The sequence below is a fragment of the Erinaceus europaeus genome, chromosome 1 (assembly GCF_950295315.1).
Source record: "Erinaceus europaeus chromosome 1, mEriEur2.1, whole genome shotgun sequence".
Lineage (NCBI taxonomy): Eukaryota > Metazoa > Chordata > Mammalia > Eulipotyphla > Erinaceidae > Erinaceus > Erinaceus europaeus.
The window spans coordinates 169,898,619-169,918,100 of record NC_080162.1 but is presented as its reverse complement, the minus strand read 5'-3'; the positions used below and the strand labels follow the sequence as shown (position 1 = coordinate 169,918,100).

Genomic DNA, 19,482 nt, shown 5'->3' with positions numbered 1-19,482 from the left:
GTATTAGAGCATTAATACATTTTACTTTTGTTGAGAGAAAAAGTGGGCGGGGAGTGGGAAGGTGAGTGTATGTGTTAGCAAATGAGAAGAACAGCATTCTACCACTGTATACATTGTTGGGGATCAAGTAGCCAAGGCCCATAAAAGCAAAATATGGATAGAAAGAGAAAAGGAAAAGAAAAACTTAGATTGGCCTTGGTGTAGTTACCGTAGCAAAGGACTCTGGGGAAGGAGAATGGGGAGGGGTCTAAGGGAAGGGCTCTGAGGTCTTGGTACATAGTGACGGGAAAGGACCCGAGTTGGGGTGAGAATGTTTTCCAGACACTTATCATGGAAAGAAGAGAAATTGTACCAATGTGTCGTGTCAACAACTGTCCTGCAAACTATTAACGCCCTATAAAATAATATAAGAAAAAATAAGTCTTTTAGAATTCTTTTTTAAAAAAACAAATATATGTTCTGTCACTGAGCTTCCCCTGTTCCTCTGTTGTCTACATAAATATTACTTCTATAAATTTAGCTGCCAGCAATTTTTCTAGCTATTCAACTAAATGATCTAATTTATTCTTTAATATTGCCTTACAATCATGTAATCTATATGCAGAACAATATCTTCCAAAATATTTGTTCTTAAAGCAAATCTTAGGGGTACTTCTTCAAATTCATATTTCCAAATCCTTACCTGGAAAAGGATCTGGAAATAAGTGTCTCATATTTCTAACAACTGGTATTAAAACCTGGAAGGGGGCTATGGAACTGACACTCTCCTCCATCTACCCACTGCCATTTGTGCCATACAATTATTTTTTATTGATTTCATAATGATTGACAAGACCGTAGGACAAGAGGGGTACAATTCCACCACCAGAGTTTGTATCCCATCTCGTCCACTGGAAGCTTTCCTATTCTTTATACTCTGGAAGCATGGACCCAGGATCATTATAGAATGCAGAAGGTGGAAAGTCTGGCTTTCGTAATTGTTTCTCCATTGGACATGGGAATTGGCAGGTTGATCCATACTCTCAGCCTCCTTCTTTCTTTCCCTAGTGGGGCAGGGCTCGAGAGAGGTGGGATTCCAGGACACACTGGTGAGGTCATCTGCCCAGGAATGTCAGGTTGATGTCATGGTAGCAACTACAACTTTATGGCTGAAAAGCATTAAGATATAAAGCAGAACAAATTGTTTAATAATCAGGAACCTAAAAGTAAGAATAGAGCAGATGATATTTGCGTCTCCATTTTGGAAAAAGCTAGTAGGTCTATTTTAGGTATATTCCAAGGGGCTCATGACTTTACTGATTTTTGCCTGAGCCCTATAGTTAACATGCAGGTGGGCTAAAGGTATTGTCTGGGGGAGATGGTGTCAGAGTTGGAAACCTTTCTAATAGGACTAGAAAGCTAGATGAGGGCAGAGAGTAGCTCCTATATATGGGACAAGTATATAACCATTGCTAACTATAAATCCTAACAATTTGATCTGAGGCCATATTCACGTGCCACACAATTCTAACATTTGGTGCCAAAACCCCGGGAGGGGGGTGCAGAGCAATCACTTCTGCTCAGCTCCCCCTCTTCCTCTGGGCATTTAGTGTTTCACAATTCTAACAGTGAAGGAGTACTGCAGATGTCTTTTTTTCTCCTTCTTTATCTCCCCCTTCCCTATTAATTTCTCTCTGTTTTTATAAAATAAATAATAAATAAATAGAATATTTTAAATTAAATAAAATAAATGTATTTTTTAATCTATTCACCCTGCAGAACTGAGCTTGAACCTCACTTCCTCAGAGGACCTTTCCTGACCCAGTCTAAATTTAGTATTCTGATATTTTGATATGTATTTTTTTATATTTACTTGTTTGTTGCCCTTGTTGTTTCTTATTGTTGTTGTAGTTATTATTGTTGTTGTTATTGATGTTGTTGTTGTTAGGACAGAGAAAAATGGAGAGAGGAGGGGAAGACACAGGGAGAGAAAGACAGACACCTGCAGTCCTGCTTCACCACCTGTGAAGCGAATCCCCTCCACATGGGGAGCAAGGGGCTCAAACCAGGATCCTTAACACCGGTCCTTGTGCTTTGTGCCACATGAGCTTAACCCGCTGCGCTACCGCCCGACTCCCTTGATATGTATTTTGACAGCATCTTACAACTTTCCATTTAATTTCATAGAATTCAAACTGTCATTCGTAATTATTTGTTTATCTCCTAAAGATTTATTGACAGTAAACTCTGTGTGGGAAGGATCATGTCTGTTTTTGTTATCTCTAGAGCTCCAGTAGGCATAATACTTGAAATTTGGCAGAAATTCAATAAATATTATTGACAACAGAAAATTGGAGAATTTTAAAAGGTGTGAATTTTTTTTCTAGGACTCATAGTGGATTTAACTCTCTTATAACTAAACTTCTGCCTCTGAAAATTTAATTTGTATTTTCATTATCACTTGTTGTACAGGGTCTTATGATGTCTTCAAATTCTTCAAATAGAACATTCTAATTATATATGTTTTTATAGAGCCATCTAGTGTCCATTTTGTTTAGTGAAGCTAAAAATGAAATGGCAGCATACAGCCTTTTTAAACTTGTTTATCTTTCTTGTACTCACTGATTAACTTGATTTACAGTCCTAAAACACATAACTACAAAATTCCTGAAACACATAAAAAACCTGAGTAAAACTATGTTTCGTAAAGAGTGTTATTGCTAGAACTTTTTCTTCTGTCACCAGGGCTTGACTAGGACATTGCCTAACTCCACTACTTGGGCAGAGCTTTTTTTTTTTTAATTCAACTAGAAGAAGAGAGGGACAGAGAAAAGGAGACAGTGAAGATACCTCAGCACTGCTTCGCTACCAGTGAAGCTTCCCCTTTGTGTAACGTTCCCATGTGGTGATCAGGGCCTCAAATCCGATACTCATGCATAGTAAATGTGTACTCTACTGAGTGAGCTATCTTCTTGCACTTAAAGTAGAACCTTTTTTTTTATTGATTTAATTATGAACAAGTCCATCGGATAAGAGGGGTACAATTACACACAATTCCCACTGCCAGAGTTCTGCATCCCATCCGCTCCATTGGAAGCTTTCCTATTCTTTATCCCTATGGGAGCATGGACCCAGGATCATTATAGGGTGCAAAAGGTGGAAGGTCTGGCTTTTGTAATTGCTTCGCCACTAGACATGGGCATTGACCAGTCAATCCATACTCCTAACCTATTTCTATCTTTCCCTAGTTGGGCAGGGCTCTGGAGAGTTGGGGTTCCAGGACACATTGGTGAGGTCACCTTGTCATGGTAGTATCTGCAGCTTGGTGGCTGAAAGCATTAAGATATAACCAGAACAAATTGTTTAGTAATCAGAAAACTAAAGACAAGAATATGGCAGATGAGATTTGGGGTCTCCATTATGCAAAAAGGAAGTCTATTTTAGGTATATTCCAAGGGGCCTGTGACTTTACTGATTTTTGCCTGAGCCCTACATCTAACATGCAAGCGGGCTAAAGGTATTGTCTGGGGAGATGCTGTCACAGTTGGAAATAAGGCTAGAAAGCTGCATAAGGGCAGAGAGAAGCTCCCAAGTATGGGGAAGGTATATAAATACCATTAACTATAAAACCCATAATCTGATCTGGGGTCCATATTCAGTACAGGAGCCTATGTAATCTCTGCATCCCAGTAGGTCTGTGCTTGTATTCCATGGTCATAGATAGAAACATTCTAGGCTGCAGTCATTACAGGACCAATCTTCCTCAAGTATGTAGACCCAGCCTCCCTTTGGAGACTGGGGCAGTCCCCACCACTGTTGTTCTACTTTGAGGGTAAGGTCCTGAAGAGGCCCACAAGCAGATTCATGAGGCTGTTCCTGATGGAGACGACCAGGGATGGTGGAGAGATCTGTTAGAGGTCTTGGACCATCATATCTCTGTGGGAGTCCCAGGATTGCTGAGTAGGGCCCTGGATGATGGGGTGGCCTGGTAATAACCAAGAGAGCCATCATTGAAGTATGCTGGACTTTTGCCTTTATCCAGCTTTTGTAGTCCTTACTTTACCTGATAAGTTTCACTTTAGAGTGATTGAAGGAAGTGAAGTAAGAGGTGAGGAGGGTATTGAGGTCTAAGTAGAAACTATTTGACTAAATACCTTATGGTATCTTTTTTAGATAGTTCTACTTGCTAGCTACATTTATTGTAGTCACTGTAGACTTCTTGTGACCCCCAACAGGAGTTTAGGACTATTAGCATATGAATGACATCAGCCTGAGGCTGGGACACAGAAGGGAATGTATAAACACCCAGACTAGGAGCAGCCCACTTTTTTTTGGCTGATGCTTCTTCTAGTCAGAAGCATCTCAACGGAGGTACTCCAAGTATCCACCATGGCTACTTCTCCTAGGTACTGAACACCTGTGACTCTGCTAGCTGGTAAACTTTTAGACCACTCTACAGCCACAAGCAAACTTTATCAGAGCTGATAATTGTTTGTCTTACGGGACTGAACTTGATAACTATACTCAGACTTTATGGATCTAGCGTACTCTTAACCCTTGATGATAAGTGCTTATTTTGCCTGTTACCTCTTTCACCCTAATAAATCTTGTATTGTTTAAATCTGTTCCCAGCTCCCCACTGTGAATCCTTTTATGCACCACAGCTCCCCAAAAACCCTTTTTAAGTTAAATAGCAACAGTTAACCTTACAGTGATTGAAGGAAGTGAAATAAGAGGTGAGAAGGGTATCAAGGTCTAAGTAGAAACTATTTGACTAAGTACTTTATGGTATCTTTTTTTAGATATTTCTATTTTCTAGCTACATTCATTGTAGTCACTATACACTACTATGAACTTCTACTTTAAGGCGCATATTTTCCCATAACTTATGGGTATATGTGCACATGTTCCCTATATTATGGGCCCTAGTCTATATCTAGGTTCTGTAGCTTTGTTAGGAAGTGTGACACCCAAAGTGGGATTAAGGAGTCTTATGAGCTAGGAAAGTCCTCACTAGAGTAATGGGAGCTGGAGGGTTGACATTCCTGGTCTGGCATCTCTGGACACTGTCCAGAGTGAAACATGTCAAGGTGGTACTGGTTGCATTGATTTGATTGAGATCAGTAGATGCAGTATCAAATGGTATGGACTAAGAGAGGGGTGAAGGAAAAAGTGCCATGCCCCAGAGGTTCTGGGACTGGGAAAAATATGGGTTTTATACAGAATGGGAAATGTTCCTGCTATCTTAGAGTTTAAGAAGGCAACAGATAGTTACTGTCATAACCAAGCTACCTGGAAATTTAGTTTACTTTGAAAATCTCATGGTTAGGATTTACTATACCATACAAGACCTTACCATGATTTTATGTCATTTAGTGCTATTTACAAATAACTGTATCTTATATACTGACAGGGCCAGTTGCTTCCAGTCTCCCTGGTCTAAGACAATAGGTGACTTAATATTTCAAAGAAAAAGTCATTGTTAGATAAAGTAGAACTTTCAAGAAAAGTTTTTTATTCAAAAACTTCACAGTTTTTAGGATTTTTTTTTATTATTTAATACTTATGGGCATAGTTTTTATTCACATGAGGATAAATGCTTTCCACTTTAATTTCTTAAATGGAAATAAAATATAAAAAGAGGAATATTGAATGGGCTTACAAATGCCCTTAGTGATATACTTTCTGATGCCTCCATGAATGCAGAAGACTTTGGTAAGACCACCTTGTATGTTAACACCTGGAAGACCTAGTTCAATATTCAGGGAAATGTATTTCTCTGAAATACATAATTTCTTTGCTTTTCTCCTTTATTTTAATAATGTACATGTATGCCTACTATATGTTAGATACTTTCCAGGTGTTACAGATATAGCAGCAAAAAAAAAAAATCAGAAAAGCAGCATTGGGAACCCATGCTCAATAGCACATAGCAGAGGAGGACCTAGTTTGATGGTGGTAGTCAGCTATCTATCATGGAAGGATGAGAAATTGTACCCACTGACTATGAATGTCTTATATATCATCACTTCTCTAATAAAACAAATGTCATAGAATTAAATAAATCAGAAAACTCACAGTTCATTTTAGTAGAATCATAAAAGGGAAAGACAAGAAAATATAGATATATCAGGGGGTAGTATTAACATATGTTGCGCTAGTTAAGGAAATAGATTGACTATGGTCCAGTTACTTATATAGCTGGCTCACAGAACATTCTCTGATTAGATAGCATTGGAACAGAGATCTGAAATGAGGGACAAAGCAACCAGAAACTGGAGGAGATGCTGTCTAGGAAGAAAAGTAGTATGATCCTAAGTTGGCAGCATACCTTGAGGATCAAACATAAATGAAAATGAGTTTGCTGCGAGCAAAGTGAGCCAAAGGAAGAGAAGTAGAAGAGGTCAAAGAGGTAGAAAGGGAATAAAGTCAAGTCATGCTGAGTTAACAGGTATTCCAATGACTGCCTAGTACAGTGAGACTGGATGACTCAGTTTATGTTGTTACTGAATTATTTCCTGGCTTTTTTTTAAATATTTATTTTATTTATTTATTCCCTTTTGTTGCCCTTGTTTTATTGTTGTAGTTATTATTATTGTTGTAGTTGTTGGATAGGACAGAGAGAAATGGAGAGAGGAGGGGAAGACAGAGAGGAGGAGAGAAAGATAGACACCTGCAGACCTGCTTCACCGCCTGTGAAGTGACTCCCCTGCAAGTGGGGAGCCGGGGTTCAAACCGGAATCCTTATGCCGGTCCTTGTGCTTTGCGCCACCTGCACTTAACCCGCTGCGCTACAGCCCAACTCCCATTTCCTGGCTTTTTTAAGGTTTCATGGAATAGATCTTGATTTATGGCTGTTTCTATCCAATAAATAAATAAATATAATATTAAAAAAAACTTTAAAATGAGAATCTGAAGCACTCTGTATAAAAGGCAAATGCTGATAAAGTAACCAAATTATGAGACTGACATTTATGTACTTCTAATTCATGTTAGACAAACTATTAAGAAGTTTTCTTAATAATATTTGGTTTATAGGTAAATTCTTTCATCCTATTTAAATAATAAGATAAGGAAAATAGAGATTATTACCCCATTTATAAACTAGCAAACTCAAAATTCAGAAAATGAACATTTTACTAGTAATGGTGGGTGGGGGGCTGATTATGTGTCAAACCAAAATCATACAGTACAAACTTCCTTGTGACATTTTGTTTAAGGGAGAGCATTTATGGAGACTTCATTTCCATAGGGGGAAAAAAAGAGCTAACATTTTTAATATCTTATTCCAAATGATCCATATCTAACTTGTTTATTTGTGCATAACACTATAACTGTTTAATGTGTAAACATTTTAACTCTACCATCAAGACTTCAGACACTTTAGTTAACTTAATGTACAAGTTAATTATTTTTTGGTATACTAGGTGCTTTAACAAACCATACTTTAATGACAGGAGAAAAGCAAAGCGGTTACTTATAAAAAGAGTGACTGAAGCTCTTCAGAGGTACGACAAACAGAAAATAGTGAATTCAAGTTAGCTTATAAAACTACAATTCAGGTTTAAGGAAATGAAGGCTGGGGAAAGTACTCAGCTTCAAAGGGTAATAGGACATTTCCATGGGACGATTTTGTTATTCAGTATCATAATAGGTGCAGGAATATTTATTGCCCCGAAAGGGGTGTTAAAGTACTCTTCAGGCAATATGGGAGTCTGCCTGAGTATTTGGGCTGCCTGTGCCATAGTGTCAATGATGGCAGCTGTTAGTTATGCAGAGCTGGGAACCACCTTCCCAAGAAGCGGAGCACAGTATTATTTCCTCAAGAGATCTCTAGGCCCCATAGTTGCTTTCTTCTACCTCTGGATCAATCTCTTCAGTACCCCTGCAGGAATCGCTGCACGTGGATTGTTACTGTCAGGGTATATAATACAACCTTTCTACCCTGGTTGTTTTGTTCCTGAGATGCCAAGAAAATGTTTGGCATTGGCCATATTGTGGTGTTTGGGGATCCTGAATGCACGAGGAGTCAAAGATGTGGCTTGGTTTCAAACTGTCAGTACAGTTGTGAAAATGACAGTGCTTGGCTTCATTTCCATAACTGGAATTGTGCTGTTAGTGAGAGGAAGAAAAGGGAATCTAGCCAGGTTAGAGAAAGCTTTCGATGCTGAAATTCCAGATGCCTCACAGATTGCAGAAGCCTTCTTGCAAGGATTATATGCATATTCTGGCTGGGGAGTCCTTGTTCGAGTAGCAGGTAAAATGATTATTTTTAAAATTCTAAATCACTACTAGACTATATGCACACAAGACTTATAATATTCAAGTACCTTAGTTCTCAGAAATAAGTATTGCAGTGATTTGATGTTATGTGTTTTTCTCTTTATCATATGAGTGGAGACATATGCATTTCTCTACAAAAGTACTTTCCTTTTGGGAAAAGTAGAATACATTTAGATGTGTACAATCAAAATAATGAACATAAGATTGGGGCATCTTAAAGTCTTCATAGTAATTACACCTTAAGCGATCAAAACATTAGCAACCTGTATTTTCTAATTATAGTAGACCTTCACCAGAAGGAAAAAAAATTTTAACTCATAAAATACGAAGTGTTCAACACAACTCTATTGCAAGTATCAATAGAATCTATAATTTACCCGCATAGTACATAAGCATTCAACAACAAAAAAAAAAATCAAATGTTTGCAGAGTCATTTCCTTTTAGTATATGTTTTGCTGAAATCACTTAAAATTACATACTCATAATTCTTATATGTGGCTTTTTTTTCAGGAGAAATAAAACATCCTAGTAAGAATATACCCAGATGTGTGGTTACTGCACTTACCTTTGTGGCACTGATGTACTTACTGGTTAACATTTCTTACTTAGCAGTCCTGACTCCAAAGGAAATCTTGTCCTCAGGTATGACTACATAGAACCACACGTTACCATGAACAAAGACCCAGGTTCAAGCCTCTGCAGCCCACTTGCAGAAAGGAAGCTTCACAAGCAGTGAAGCATACACTACAAATATCTTTCTGTCTCTCTTTCACTCTTTATCCCACTCTCCTCCTAATTTCTGTCTGTTTTGTCAAATAAAGGAAAAAGGGAACATGGCCCCAATAGTGGCGGATTCTCATGCAGGCACCAAAGCCCAGTGATAACCCTGGTGGAAATATGCATGCGTGTGTGTGTGTGTGTGTGTGTGTGTGTGTGTGTGTGTGTGTGTGTGTATGATGGGCGTAGATAGCATAATGGCTATGGAAAGAGACTCTCATACCTGAGGCAGGCTAACAAAGTCCCAGGTTCAATCCCATCCGCCATACCACCATAAGCCAGAGCTGAGCAGTGCTCTGGTAAAAAAAAATAATAATAATAAAATAAAATAAAGAAAGAAAGATTATATATTCTCCAAGAACTTGAAAAGAAAAAAAGAACATAGCTGAGAATAAAACAGAAAATATATGTGTATTTATCAAAATCTCCTTTTTGAGCTTATCATGGTTTCTACATTAAAGTCTGACCCAGTAATTACAACTCGTGTTTTTGTCTCCAGTAATGTATCCAAACCTATAAAAGGCTAGGGGATGGTGTTTCTGATTGAAAATGCATATTATAATGTGTAAGGACCTGGCAGGGTTCAAGGCCCTGGTTCCCACCTGCAGAGAGGGAAGCTTCGAAAGTGCTGAATTAGAGCTGCAGGTGTCTCTCTTTCTCATTATCTTCTCCATCCCTCTCGATTTTTCCCTGTTTCTATCCAATAAACAATTAAATAAAATATTGAAAAAACTATAAGGAATCCAAAACTTGTGTGTTTAACATTTCTCATTACTGAATGTACAGATTATCCTGCAATACATATATGCATGTATATGCAATGTATCAAAAAGTGTATAATGTAATTTTACAATAAAAGCTATTCATAATTTCAGAATTTGTTTTCATTGCTATCCTGTAGGCAAAGAAACTTAATGTTGAGTATCTTTTTGTCGTAAAAATAGGTAAATTTTAAAACCCTCATTGGTCAACTAAACTTAACATATTTAAACAAATATGTTAACATGTACATATGTATACATTGTATATATGTAGAGAAAGACCAATTTAGTTAATGTTTTGAGAGAGAGAGAACTGTTCAGCTATGGCAGTGCAGCCAATTGAACCTGAAACTCTAGGGTATCAGATCTGCAAGTCCTGCATTTTGTTTGATTGGCTTGTTTGTTTTTTAACCAGAGCACTGCTCTGCTCTGGAATGTGTTGGTGTAGAGAATTGAACCTGAGACTTTGGAGTGTCAGGAATAAAAGTTTTTTGCATAACCACTATGCTGTCTCCTTCTGCCCAGTTAAGTCCTTTAACTTAATGATGATCAACTTTCCTGTCCTACATTAGACAAGGAGTATCATTATTGATAGGTAATAGTCCTTAAAAGTTCAATTTAAATATTTGAGTCTAGTTTTATAGAAATCTAGTCTATTATGTCTCAATCATCCACATCAAAAGCCAGCTATTCAATTATGCAACATCTTATGAATATAGCAGGGGGCAGAAATAATTTTCTTTTCATATATATTATTATTGTTATTATTATTATTAATTATTATTATTATTATTTTGCCTCCAGGGGTTATAGCTGGAGCTCGGTGCCTACACTACAAATCCACTGCTCCTGGATGCAGGTGTTTCCCATTTTTGTTGCCCTTGTTGCCCTCATTGTTATTACTGTTGTTATTGGTATTGAATAGGACAGAAAAAATCAAGAGAGGAGGGGAAGACAGGGAGAGGGAGAGAAAGAAACCTGCAGAACTGCTTCCCTGGGGAGGGGTGGGTGGGTAGGGGAAGCCAGGGGCTCTAACCCGGATCCTTACACGGCTTCACATGCTTTGCGTTACCACCCAGCTGCCTTTCTCTCTCTCTCTCTCTCTCTCTCTCTCTCTCTCTCTCTCTCTCTAAGTGAGTTAATATTGATTTACAAAATTATGAGCTAACGGGTGTAATTCCACATTGTCCCACCAGAGTTCTGTATCCCCATTCATTCCATTGAAAACAGCAGTAGCTCTCCCAAAGTCACAGATATGGGTTGACTATTATTTCTATAAAAATACATACATATATAATATATATGTATTTATACAATATAATATATACAATATAAATATATATATTTCCTCTTTTTTCTCTCTTCTAGAAAAAAGTCTTATTCTATTTTTAATTTTTTTATTTCCTTTTGTTGCCCTTGTTGTTTTATTGTCGTAGTTATTATTGTTGTTGTTATTGATGTTAGATAGGACAGAGAGAAATGGAGAAAGGAGGGGAAGATAAAGAGGGGGAGAGAAAGATAGACACCTGCAGACCTGCTTCACCATCTGTGAAGAGACTCCCCTGCAGGTGGGGAGCCAGGGCTCCAACAGGGATCCTTATGCTGGTCCTTGAGCTTTGAGCCACGTGCACTTAACCTGCTGCGCCACCGACAGACTCCCAAGAAGTCTTTTTCTTAACTACCTGGATTAAGTATTGCAAATCCACTTGAATATTCCCAAGAAACTTCACTTGGCAAGCAGTGGCCTGCATTGTGCTGGGGTTCATAGTCCACTGTTGAAAGTTGAATAACACCACCCTGAGTAAGGTTTGTTATATAGGTTTCTGACCTTGCCAATCAAAAGAATATAAACTCTATGCAGTCCAAATTTCAGATGTCAAAAGACATAGCACTCCTACAAAATTCTTTCTGCTGACTAGTGGCAAATATAAGGTAATTTAGTAATTTTTAGGATAATACTATGAAACTATAGCAAGAACCTTACCACATGAATTGGTTTTGGTCCTTAAGTGCCAGAAGAACAGCAGTGTTGGCAATGCACAGACAGTTTATCAAGCTGCTTCAATCTGTATGATACTGTCAAGTATAGTCATAATGTCCGGAAGAACCCAGGTTAGAGGAGCAACCACTGAATTCAGTGGGCAAGAGTCTGCCGCACATTTCTGTCTCCCAGTAATCTGTACTGCTGTTCCTATGCCAGCATTACATATTTCACCATTTATTATTTCTGCTTCTTTATATCATTAGTCAAGTTTGAGATCAGTCTTCCCCTTCTGAGATTCTATATTGTTTAAGATCTCACTTATAAGTGGGACTTGATAAATAAGGACAGGGAGGGAGAGCACAAAAATGAAATGTGGACTGTATAGTATTGCATCAAAGCAAAGGACTTGGTGGAAAGAGAGGAAGGGGTGGAAGAGAACTATGGGGTCCTGGTGCAGAATGAAACTGTACTCATATATCAGTCATTGTGCTGTAAAGCATTAAACCCTCAATAAAAAGGGGGGGGAAACTGTATAAAGTGAGAGAAAGAGAAGGCATAGAAAGGAACCTACACAACCTGTTAATTCTATATGCACAGGTACCTGAACAAGTGAATCAACTCCAAATTTTTTTTATTATTCATAATCCAAGCTTGTTAAACAACAATGCTAACAGTACATTCAGCAACAGAAATCACAAAAAAAATAGTATATTAAATTGTGTATAAAGGGTTTTATCTACCAAGGAACTCCTGTGGATAAAGAGCCTTTCCTTCAAGACTATGAATTTCACCTAAACTCCCTTACCTGCATCTATTCCCTCACCCCAAGGGCAGGGTTTGATGATAACCTGGAAATCTCTAATAAGCTGACACAAAGTTTACCTAAATACTCTCAGCTTGCAGGATAGGAGGCATTTAGCCATAGCCCTAGTCACTTTTCTACTTAAAATATCTATGGTTGAGGAAAAGGGAAAGAGGCACCATGGAGAGAAAGTGACATTATACCAACACATAAAAGCAGTTTATGTGGGAGTGGGGCAGTAGCACAGCAGGTAAAGCGCTGGTGGCGCAAAGCCCAAGGACCAGCGTAAGGATCTCGGTTCAAGCACATGGTTCCCCACCTGCAGGGGAGTCACTTCACAGGTCTACAGGTGTCTGTCTTTCTCTCCCCTCTCTGTCTTCCCCTCCTCTCTCCATTTCTCTATGTCCTATCCAACAACAACAATAATAACTATGACAATAAAACAAGGGCAACAAAAGGGAATAAATAAAACAAAAATTTTTTTTAAAAAAAGCAGTTTATGTCTTGAATTTACAGTACTGCCTTCAGAAGAAATATAATATCTGAAAATATATATATATTAATCACATTTTCTAATTAGCTAATTTAAAATATACCCACAAATCAAACTTGAGACCCCAATAAGACTGTATCAAACATTTAAGAAAAAAAAAGGCCCCTATAGTAAATTTATCAGAAAATAGTAGAAGACGGAACATTTTCCAACTCATTTTATGGATCCAGTACTATTTTGATACCAAAGTCAGAAGAAGTTTTTTTTTTCCACAAAGAAGGAAAATTACATATAACATATGTTGTTGAATGAAGAGTATAAGAATACTTTAAACTGAGCAAACATGTAGCAATATATAAAAAATAGCATTCTGTGGTCAAGACTAACTTAATATTTTAAAATCAAATAATAGTTCACACTATACTAATACAATGAAGGGCAGAAGTCACATTATAATGTTAAAATATTAAAAATTAATGTTATTTGCCAAAATAGAACATTCATGATTAAAAAGTTGGGATGGAATTGTGCTTCCTCCTTTTGAAAAAAGGAGGTTGAAAATAGAATGCTGCTGGCATCAGTCCTTTGTCTTCCCTAAAAATAATTTTTAATTCTTACAGTAACTAAGTTAAAATTTCTATACAAAGGACTGGGGTTGGTAGAGGGAGTACAACACAACAGTTCATGCAACAGACTTTCATGTTTGACGCACTGGAGGTCCCAGAAGTGGAACCAATCCCAACACCACCATGAGCCAGAGTTGAACAATACTCTGGGGAAAAAAATTTAATTAAAATAGAAACATTTCCAAACAGCACATATTTTACATCAATTATGTAATTAATCAATTTGATATTTTTTCCACAGATGCTGTTGCCGTCACTTGGATGGATAAAGTAATCCCTTCCATGCAATGGGCCATCTCACTTGGTGTTTCTGCCTCGATATTTAGCTCTCTCAGTTGTACTATATTTTCAACATCAAGGTTATGGTATGCTGCAAGCCAGGAGGGTCAGCTACCTTGGATCCTTTCAACTCTTAATATCCACTCTTGTCCAGTTGTAGCTACAATTCAGATGCTCATCTTTGCTTCCATTATAGTTATTCCCTCAGACTTAATCCTCTTAATAAATTATGTGGGATTCACAGAGTGGATTCAACTTGGAATAATGATGGCAGGTTTACTGAAACTGAGACTTCAAGAGCCTAATCTAGCCAGACCTTATAAGGTAAATCAAATCCCAAAAAGAAAATATGCCTTTCATCTTCCTAAATAGCATTTTGTACTTTTGATTATTTTTTTTTCTTATTTCTATATGTCAAATTCTTCAAAACCATTGTGAGTCAACTTTAAGTACACTTGATTTGAAGTATGGATTTTCTACTCATTGGTCCATAAGCTTCTTAGACCATTTCAATTTGAAGTCTCAAGAGAGAAAGTGCGTGACTGAATGTTGTTAGAAAAGGTAGAGAATCCTTAGGAGCTTGTTATATTATGACAAATACAAATAGCCAAATATGGAATGTATAATGCTTGACTAGATTTTTGCTGAAGGGATTGATCAATTTGCAGGCCCAGTGATTATCTGAGTGTCCCTTCAGTGGTGCTGCCTTAGATTACTCTCTAGAGAAACTAAGCTTGCCTAGTAATTTCAAGTTTCTCAATGTATAAAACTCTGCCTCTAGTAATCAACATAAAAAAGCCATACTCTATATATTTATATAGTGCAGTCTCAGATGAAGTCTTTTGAAAGCTTGCTTCAGAAGCAAAGTTTCTATGGAAACCTGACAGATAAATAGTTGGTCAATTACACAAACAACTAAAATCTCTCTGGATTAACTATAACAGACATATTCATATAAGTAAGTCTATGGAGATTCTTTTCTCTAATTGTGTACTATGACCTATATACCTTCATTATGTATTGAACCAAAATATTTTGTTTAGAGAAACAACTTCTAACAACTCATTTCTGTTTTTATTGTAAGGAGATTGTCGTGTTATATTTTTATTTGTTTTCGTTTTTTTTTTCTAATGAGGGGGTTAATGTGTTACAGTGCAGTCATTGTCACCTCATCCTGAGGTTCCAAAGTCCCAGGTGCAATCCCCACACCACCATAAACTAGAACTGAGCAATGGTCTGTTAAAAAAAAAAAAAAAAAGGAAGAGGAGAAGGAGAAGTAGCAGGCACCTCGGTGGTCTTAAGCATTAGTGTATTGCACCAAAGGAAAAGATTCTGGGGTGGGGGTTGCAGGGAGAGTTCAGGTCCTGGAACAGAATGGCAGAGGACCTAGTGGGGGTTGTATTGTTGTGTGAAAAAATGAGAAATGTAACACATGTACAAAGTACTGTATTTACTGTTGACTGTAAAACATTAATCCCCCAATAAAGAAATTTTAATAAGGAAGAGGAGGAGAAAAAGAAAGAAAAGATGTCAAAAAAAGTCAATTATGTAGATATATTAGGTTAAGGTAATTTTGATAATTATCTGTTTGAAGATAGAAACTTAAGAAAGCTGGGCTGGGTGGTGGCATACCTGGTTGAGTGCACATGTTACAATGCTCAAGGACCCAGGTTCAAGCTCCTAGTCCCCACCTGCAGGAGGAAAGCTTCACAAGTGGTGAAGCAGAGCTGCAAGTGTTTCTCTGCCTCTCTTCCTTTCTATATCCCCTTCCTCTCTATTTCTAGCTGTCTATCAAATAAATAAAGATAATAAAACATTTTGGAAAAAAAGAAAGCTTATAGTAAAAAATGCTTTATGCTAATCATATGAAATGTCCTTTTTTTTTTTTAATCTGTATTTAATTAATAGAGACAGCCAGAAATGGAGAGGGAAGAGGGAGATCAAGAGGGAGAGAGACAGAGAGACACCTACAGCACTGCTTCACCACTTGTAAAGCTTTCCCCCTGCAGGTGGGGGCCAGGGGCTCGAACCTCGGCCCTTGCGCACAGTAACACATGAGCTCAACCAGGTGAGCCACCACCCAGCCCGAGATGCTATTTCTTTATGAAAAGATTTGAGTATATAAGTGGTACGGATTGATGAAAATATCAAAGTTCAACAATAATTAAGCAAAAGCCTTTAGTTCAGCCATTTTATGCCCCTTTCAAAATTACTAGTAGATTATTTTCTCTTAAGTAAAACTGAGGAAGACCTGACAGATATTTTGTTCCTTGATCAGCATTCTCTGTATTAAACAACCACTTGTAGATTTGTAAAAATTACATTATTATTTACTGCATAATAATCTCCAAGACCTCTAACACTAATTTGTTTTTGTTTTTAGGTGCACTTGTCATTTATTTTGGGAACAATGGCCATGTCTTTGTTCTTAGTTTTGACACCAATCATCAAGTCTCCTAAAATGCACTATGTCTATGTTCTTCTTTTTATCTTCAGTGGACTTTTGTTTTATTTACCTTTTGTTCATTTTAATATAGGATTTACATACTCCAATAAGATAACATGCTTTTTACAATTACTACTGAACGTTTCACCAGCCAGTGACATTGATGAATATATTTCAACAGAGGGAACATTACAGAAAAAGTCATCTGAAATTGCAACAAATAAAAAATAAATTGTGGTTGGGGAGATGGCTATGCCTTATATACCTGGTGAGGCCTCAGGTCTGTATTCCCTACATCCTACATGGTGGAGTGAGGCTCTGATTATTTTGTCTTTCTTATTCTCACATGAATCAAGAATGTTTGGCAAGGCATCAGGCAGTGGCACACCAGTCAGAATGCACACATTTCAATGTGCAAGAACCTAGGTTTAAGCCCCTAGACCCCACCTGTAGGGGAAGCTTCATAAACTGTTAAGCAGTATTGCAGGCCTCTCTCTCTCCTCCACTTCCTTTATCCCCCTTTCCCTCTCAATTTTTCTGTGTTTATTGAAAAATAAATAAAATTTATTTAAAATCTTTTCAAAAGGTTAAAGACTCTTTCTTTATACATATAAACATGATAAAGCACAACTAGTACAAAATACCAGAATTTTCACATTTTCACTCTTCTTATTTTGAACTGAAAACCTACTTCCCAAACAATCCATGCTGAAGTAAATTTCCCAAGGCTTTTGATAAATGTCCCTTTCACATGTGCTAGTGCGGCTGGGTTTATTGGTCTTAGATAATACTCTCCTGTCTACATACCTGTCTGTTTTTGTTTTCTAAAGACAGTGAAATTTGTTATTATTATTTGTTAATTATTCTTTAATTTTTTTTAAATTTATTTACTTATTATTGGATAAAGACAGAGAAACTGAGAGAAGATGGGGGAGGGAGAGAGACAAAGAGACACCTACAGCCCTACTTCACCACTTGTGAAACTTTCTCCCTGCAGGTGGGGACCAGGGGCTTGAACTCATTCCTTGCACACTGTAGTGTGTGTGCTTACGCAGGTGCGCCACCACCTGGCCCCAGTAGTGGGGGTTATTTCTCATACATTTTTTCAATTTTATTATTTCATTCATTCTTCAATCTCTAAGACTAAAAACTCTGATGAAACAAAACCTGAATACATAAACGAATGAGTAAATAGGTGTGTCAGTAATAGGTATACAGATATTCAGGTGATATTGTCCCTTTATATTGTTGTCGTATGCTTTACATTGGTTTGTTCTAGCCCTCCCTCGCCAAGAGAATTGGATCAGTCCAGTTAATTTCGCAGGCCCGCTTGGCCCCGCCCGAAGGAACCCCGAGAGAGGGTTCCTGAGTTCGAGAGTGCCAGAGTTTCAGAGGGTTCCGCAGTACGAGAGTTCCAGAGTTCCTGAGTTCGAGAGTAAGGGAGAGGGTTCCTGAGTTGGAGAGTTTCAGGGTTACAGAGGAAGAGAGAGTTCCACAGTGGAAGGGTTTCAGAGGGTTCCCCAGTACGAGAGTTCCAGAGTGTCATAGTTGGAGAGTTCCTGAGTTCCTGAGTTTGAGAGTAAAAGAAAGAGTGCTTGCGCCACAGCAGAGTTCTGTTTGGTGATTAGTTTGTCTTAGTTTATGAATCATTGTTCCTGAATAAAGAAATACAGCTTCCCTGCCCAGCCGTTGTCTCCGCGTCTCTGTTACCCGCCCGTGAAGCAAGCCAGCCCGGCTAGAGCCTTCCGAATTTTAACAACATATTGTCTCAACTTGGATTCTTTCTCCTTCTTCTTCTCCTCCTTCTTCTTCCTGTCACCAAGGTTATCACCTGGGCTCAGTGCGGGCAACAGAATCCACCTCTCCCAGTAGCCTGCCTGCATTCCTTCTTTCCTTCCTTCCTTTTTTCCTCCCTTCCTGTTTTATGTAAGACTAAGAGAAATTGATAGGGGAGAGAGACATAGAGAAGGAGAGAGACAGACACCTGCAGACCTGCTTCACTGCTGGTGAAGCTTCCCCTCAGCAGATGGGGAGCCAGGGTTAGAACCCACATCCTTACGCATGGTAATGAGTGCCCTTAACCAGATATGTCACCACCTGAATGCTTCCACTTGGGTTCTTAACAGTACCTCGATAATATCCCATTATTGAGTGAAATTCTATGTTTTCATATGACTGTATTGACATATAGGGATACTATCAAAAAAAAATTCAGGGGAGTCAGGCGGTAGCACAGCAGATTAAACACACGTGGCTCAAAGCTCAACGACCTGCAGAAGGATCCAGGTTCAAGCCCCCGGCTCCCCACCTGCAGGGGAGTCTCTTCACAAGCGGTGAAACAGCTCTGCAGGTGTCTTTCTCTCCTCCTCTGTCTTCCCCTCTTCTCTGCATTTCTCCCTGTCCTATCTAACAACAAAGACATCAATAACAACAATAATAACTACAACAATAATAAAACAAGGGCAACAAAAGGGAAAATAAAAAATTATATATATATAATTTTTTTTTAAAATTCAGTACTAATTCTTACCAATTACGTATTCTCTTTCACAGATGACTTCTCTAAACTGATTCTTATCAATATAACCCTCCAGATGTCTCCATAAATAGTTGTTTGTATTTATCATGTTGGTTACTATTGATCTGACATTAAAACTCAAAACATAAATCCCCTTTAGCCAAAAATTGAAAGGATTAATACAAGATGAAAATTCAATTTTAGAAAAAGAAAATAATCATCAGGGAAACTGTGCTGAGAAACTTTATGGGTGGTTGAGGATAAAATTAGATCCAACATTTTTGGTTTGCAGATAGAACAGTCACTTAGAATGTGGACTACCTAGAGACCAAGGTGAGCCATTGTCCAGCAGTTATAAGATAGGCGGAGGAGAGCCTAGAGAAGACAATAGTCAGAGAGGGTATGTGTGTACCACTCAGTGACATTAGCAGGCCGTCCTTGCATAAGAGTTCTCAAAGAGAGCAGTGGTGACTTGGTCTTTATTACCCTAGGCTTGTTTTCCTGGTGCTAATAGGTGTACAGTGTGGTTTTGT

At 38.0% G+C, this 19,482-nt stretch overlaps 1 protein-coding gene across 1 annotated transcript; it reads left to right on the top strand.

The window, feature by feature from the left end:
* The first annotated feature begins 7,483 nt into the window (after positions 1 to 7,483).
* On the top strand, positions 7,484 to 17,010 carry LOC103124620 (solute carrier family 7 member 13-like). Its single transcript, XM_016193544.2, has 4 exons — positions 7,484 to 8,236; positions 8,774 to 8,905; positions 13,948 to 14,309; positions 16,369 to 17,010. The coding sequence occupies exons 1-4, from the start codon at positions 7,552 to 7,554 to the stop codon at positions 16,660 to 16,662; spliced, it is 1,473 nt and encodes a 490-aa protein (XP_016049030.1). The 5' UTR covers positions 7,484 to 7,551; the 3' UTR covers positions 16,663 to 17,010.
* Positions 17,011 to 19,482: the final 2,472 nt, after the last annotated feature.

What these genes read in the sequence shown, in the direction of transcription:
- LOC103124620 (XM_016193544.2), top strand. Translation starts at nt 7,552, where the DNA reads ATGAAGGCTGGGGAAAGTACTCAGCTTCAAAGGGTAATAGGACATTTC. An exon ending in AGTCCTTGTTCGAGTAGCAG is followed by an intron (nt 8,237 to 8,773) that starts GTAAAATGATTA and finishes CTTTTTTTTCAG; the next exon opens with GAGAAATAAAACATCCTAGT. An exon ending in ATCTAGCCAGACCTTATAAG is followed by an intron (nt 14,310 to 16,368) that starts GTAAATCAAATC and finishes TTTTGTTTTTAG; the next exon opens with GTGCACTTGTCATTTATTTT.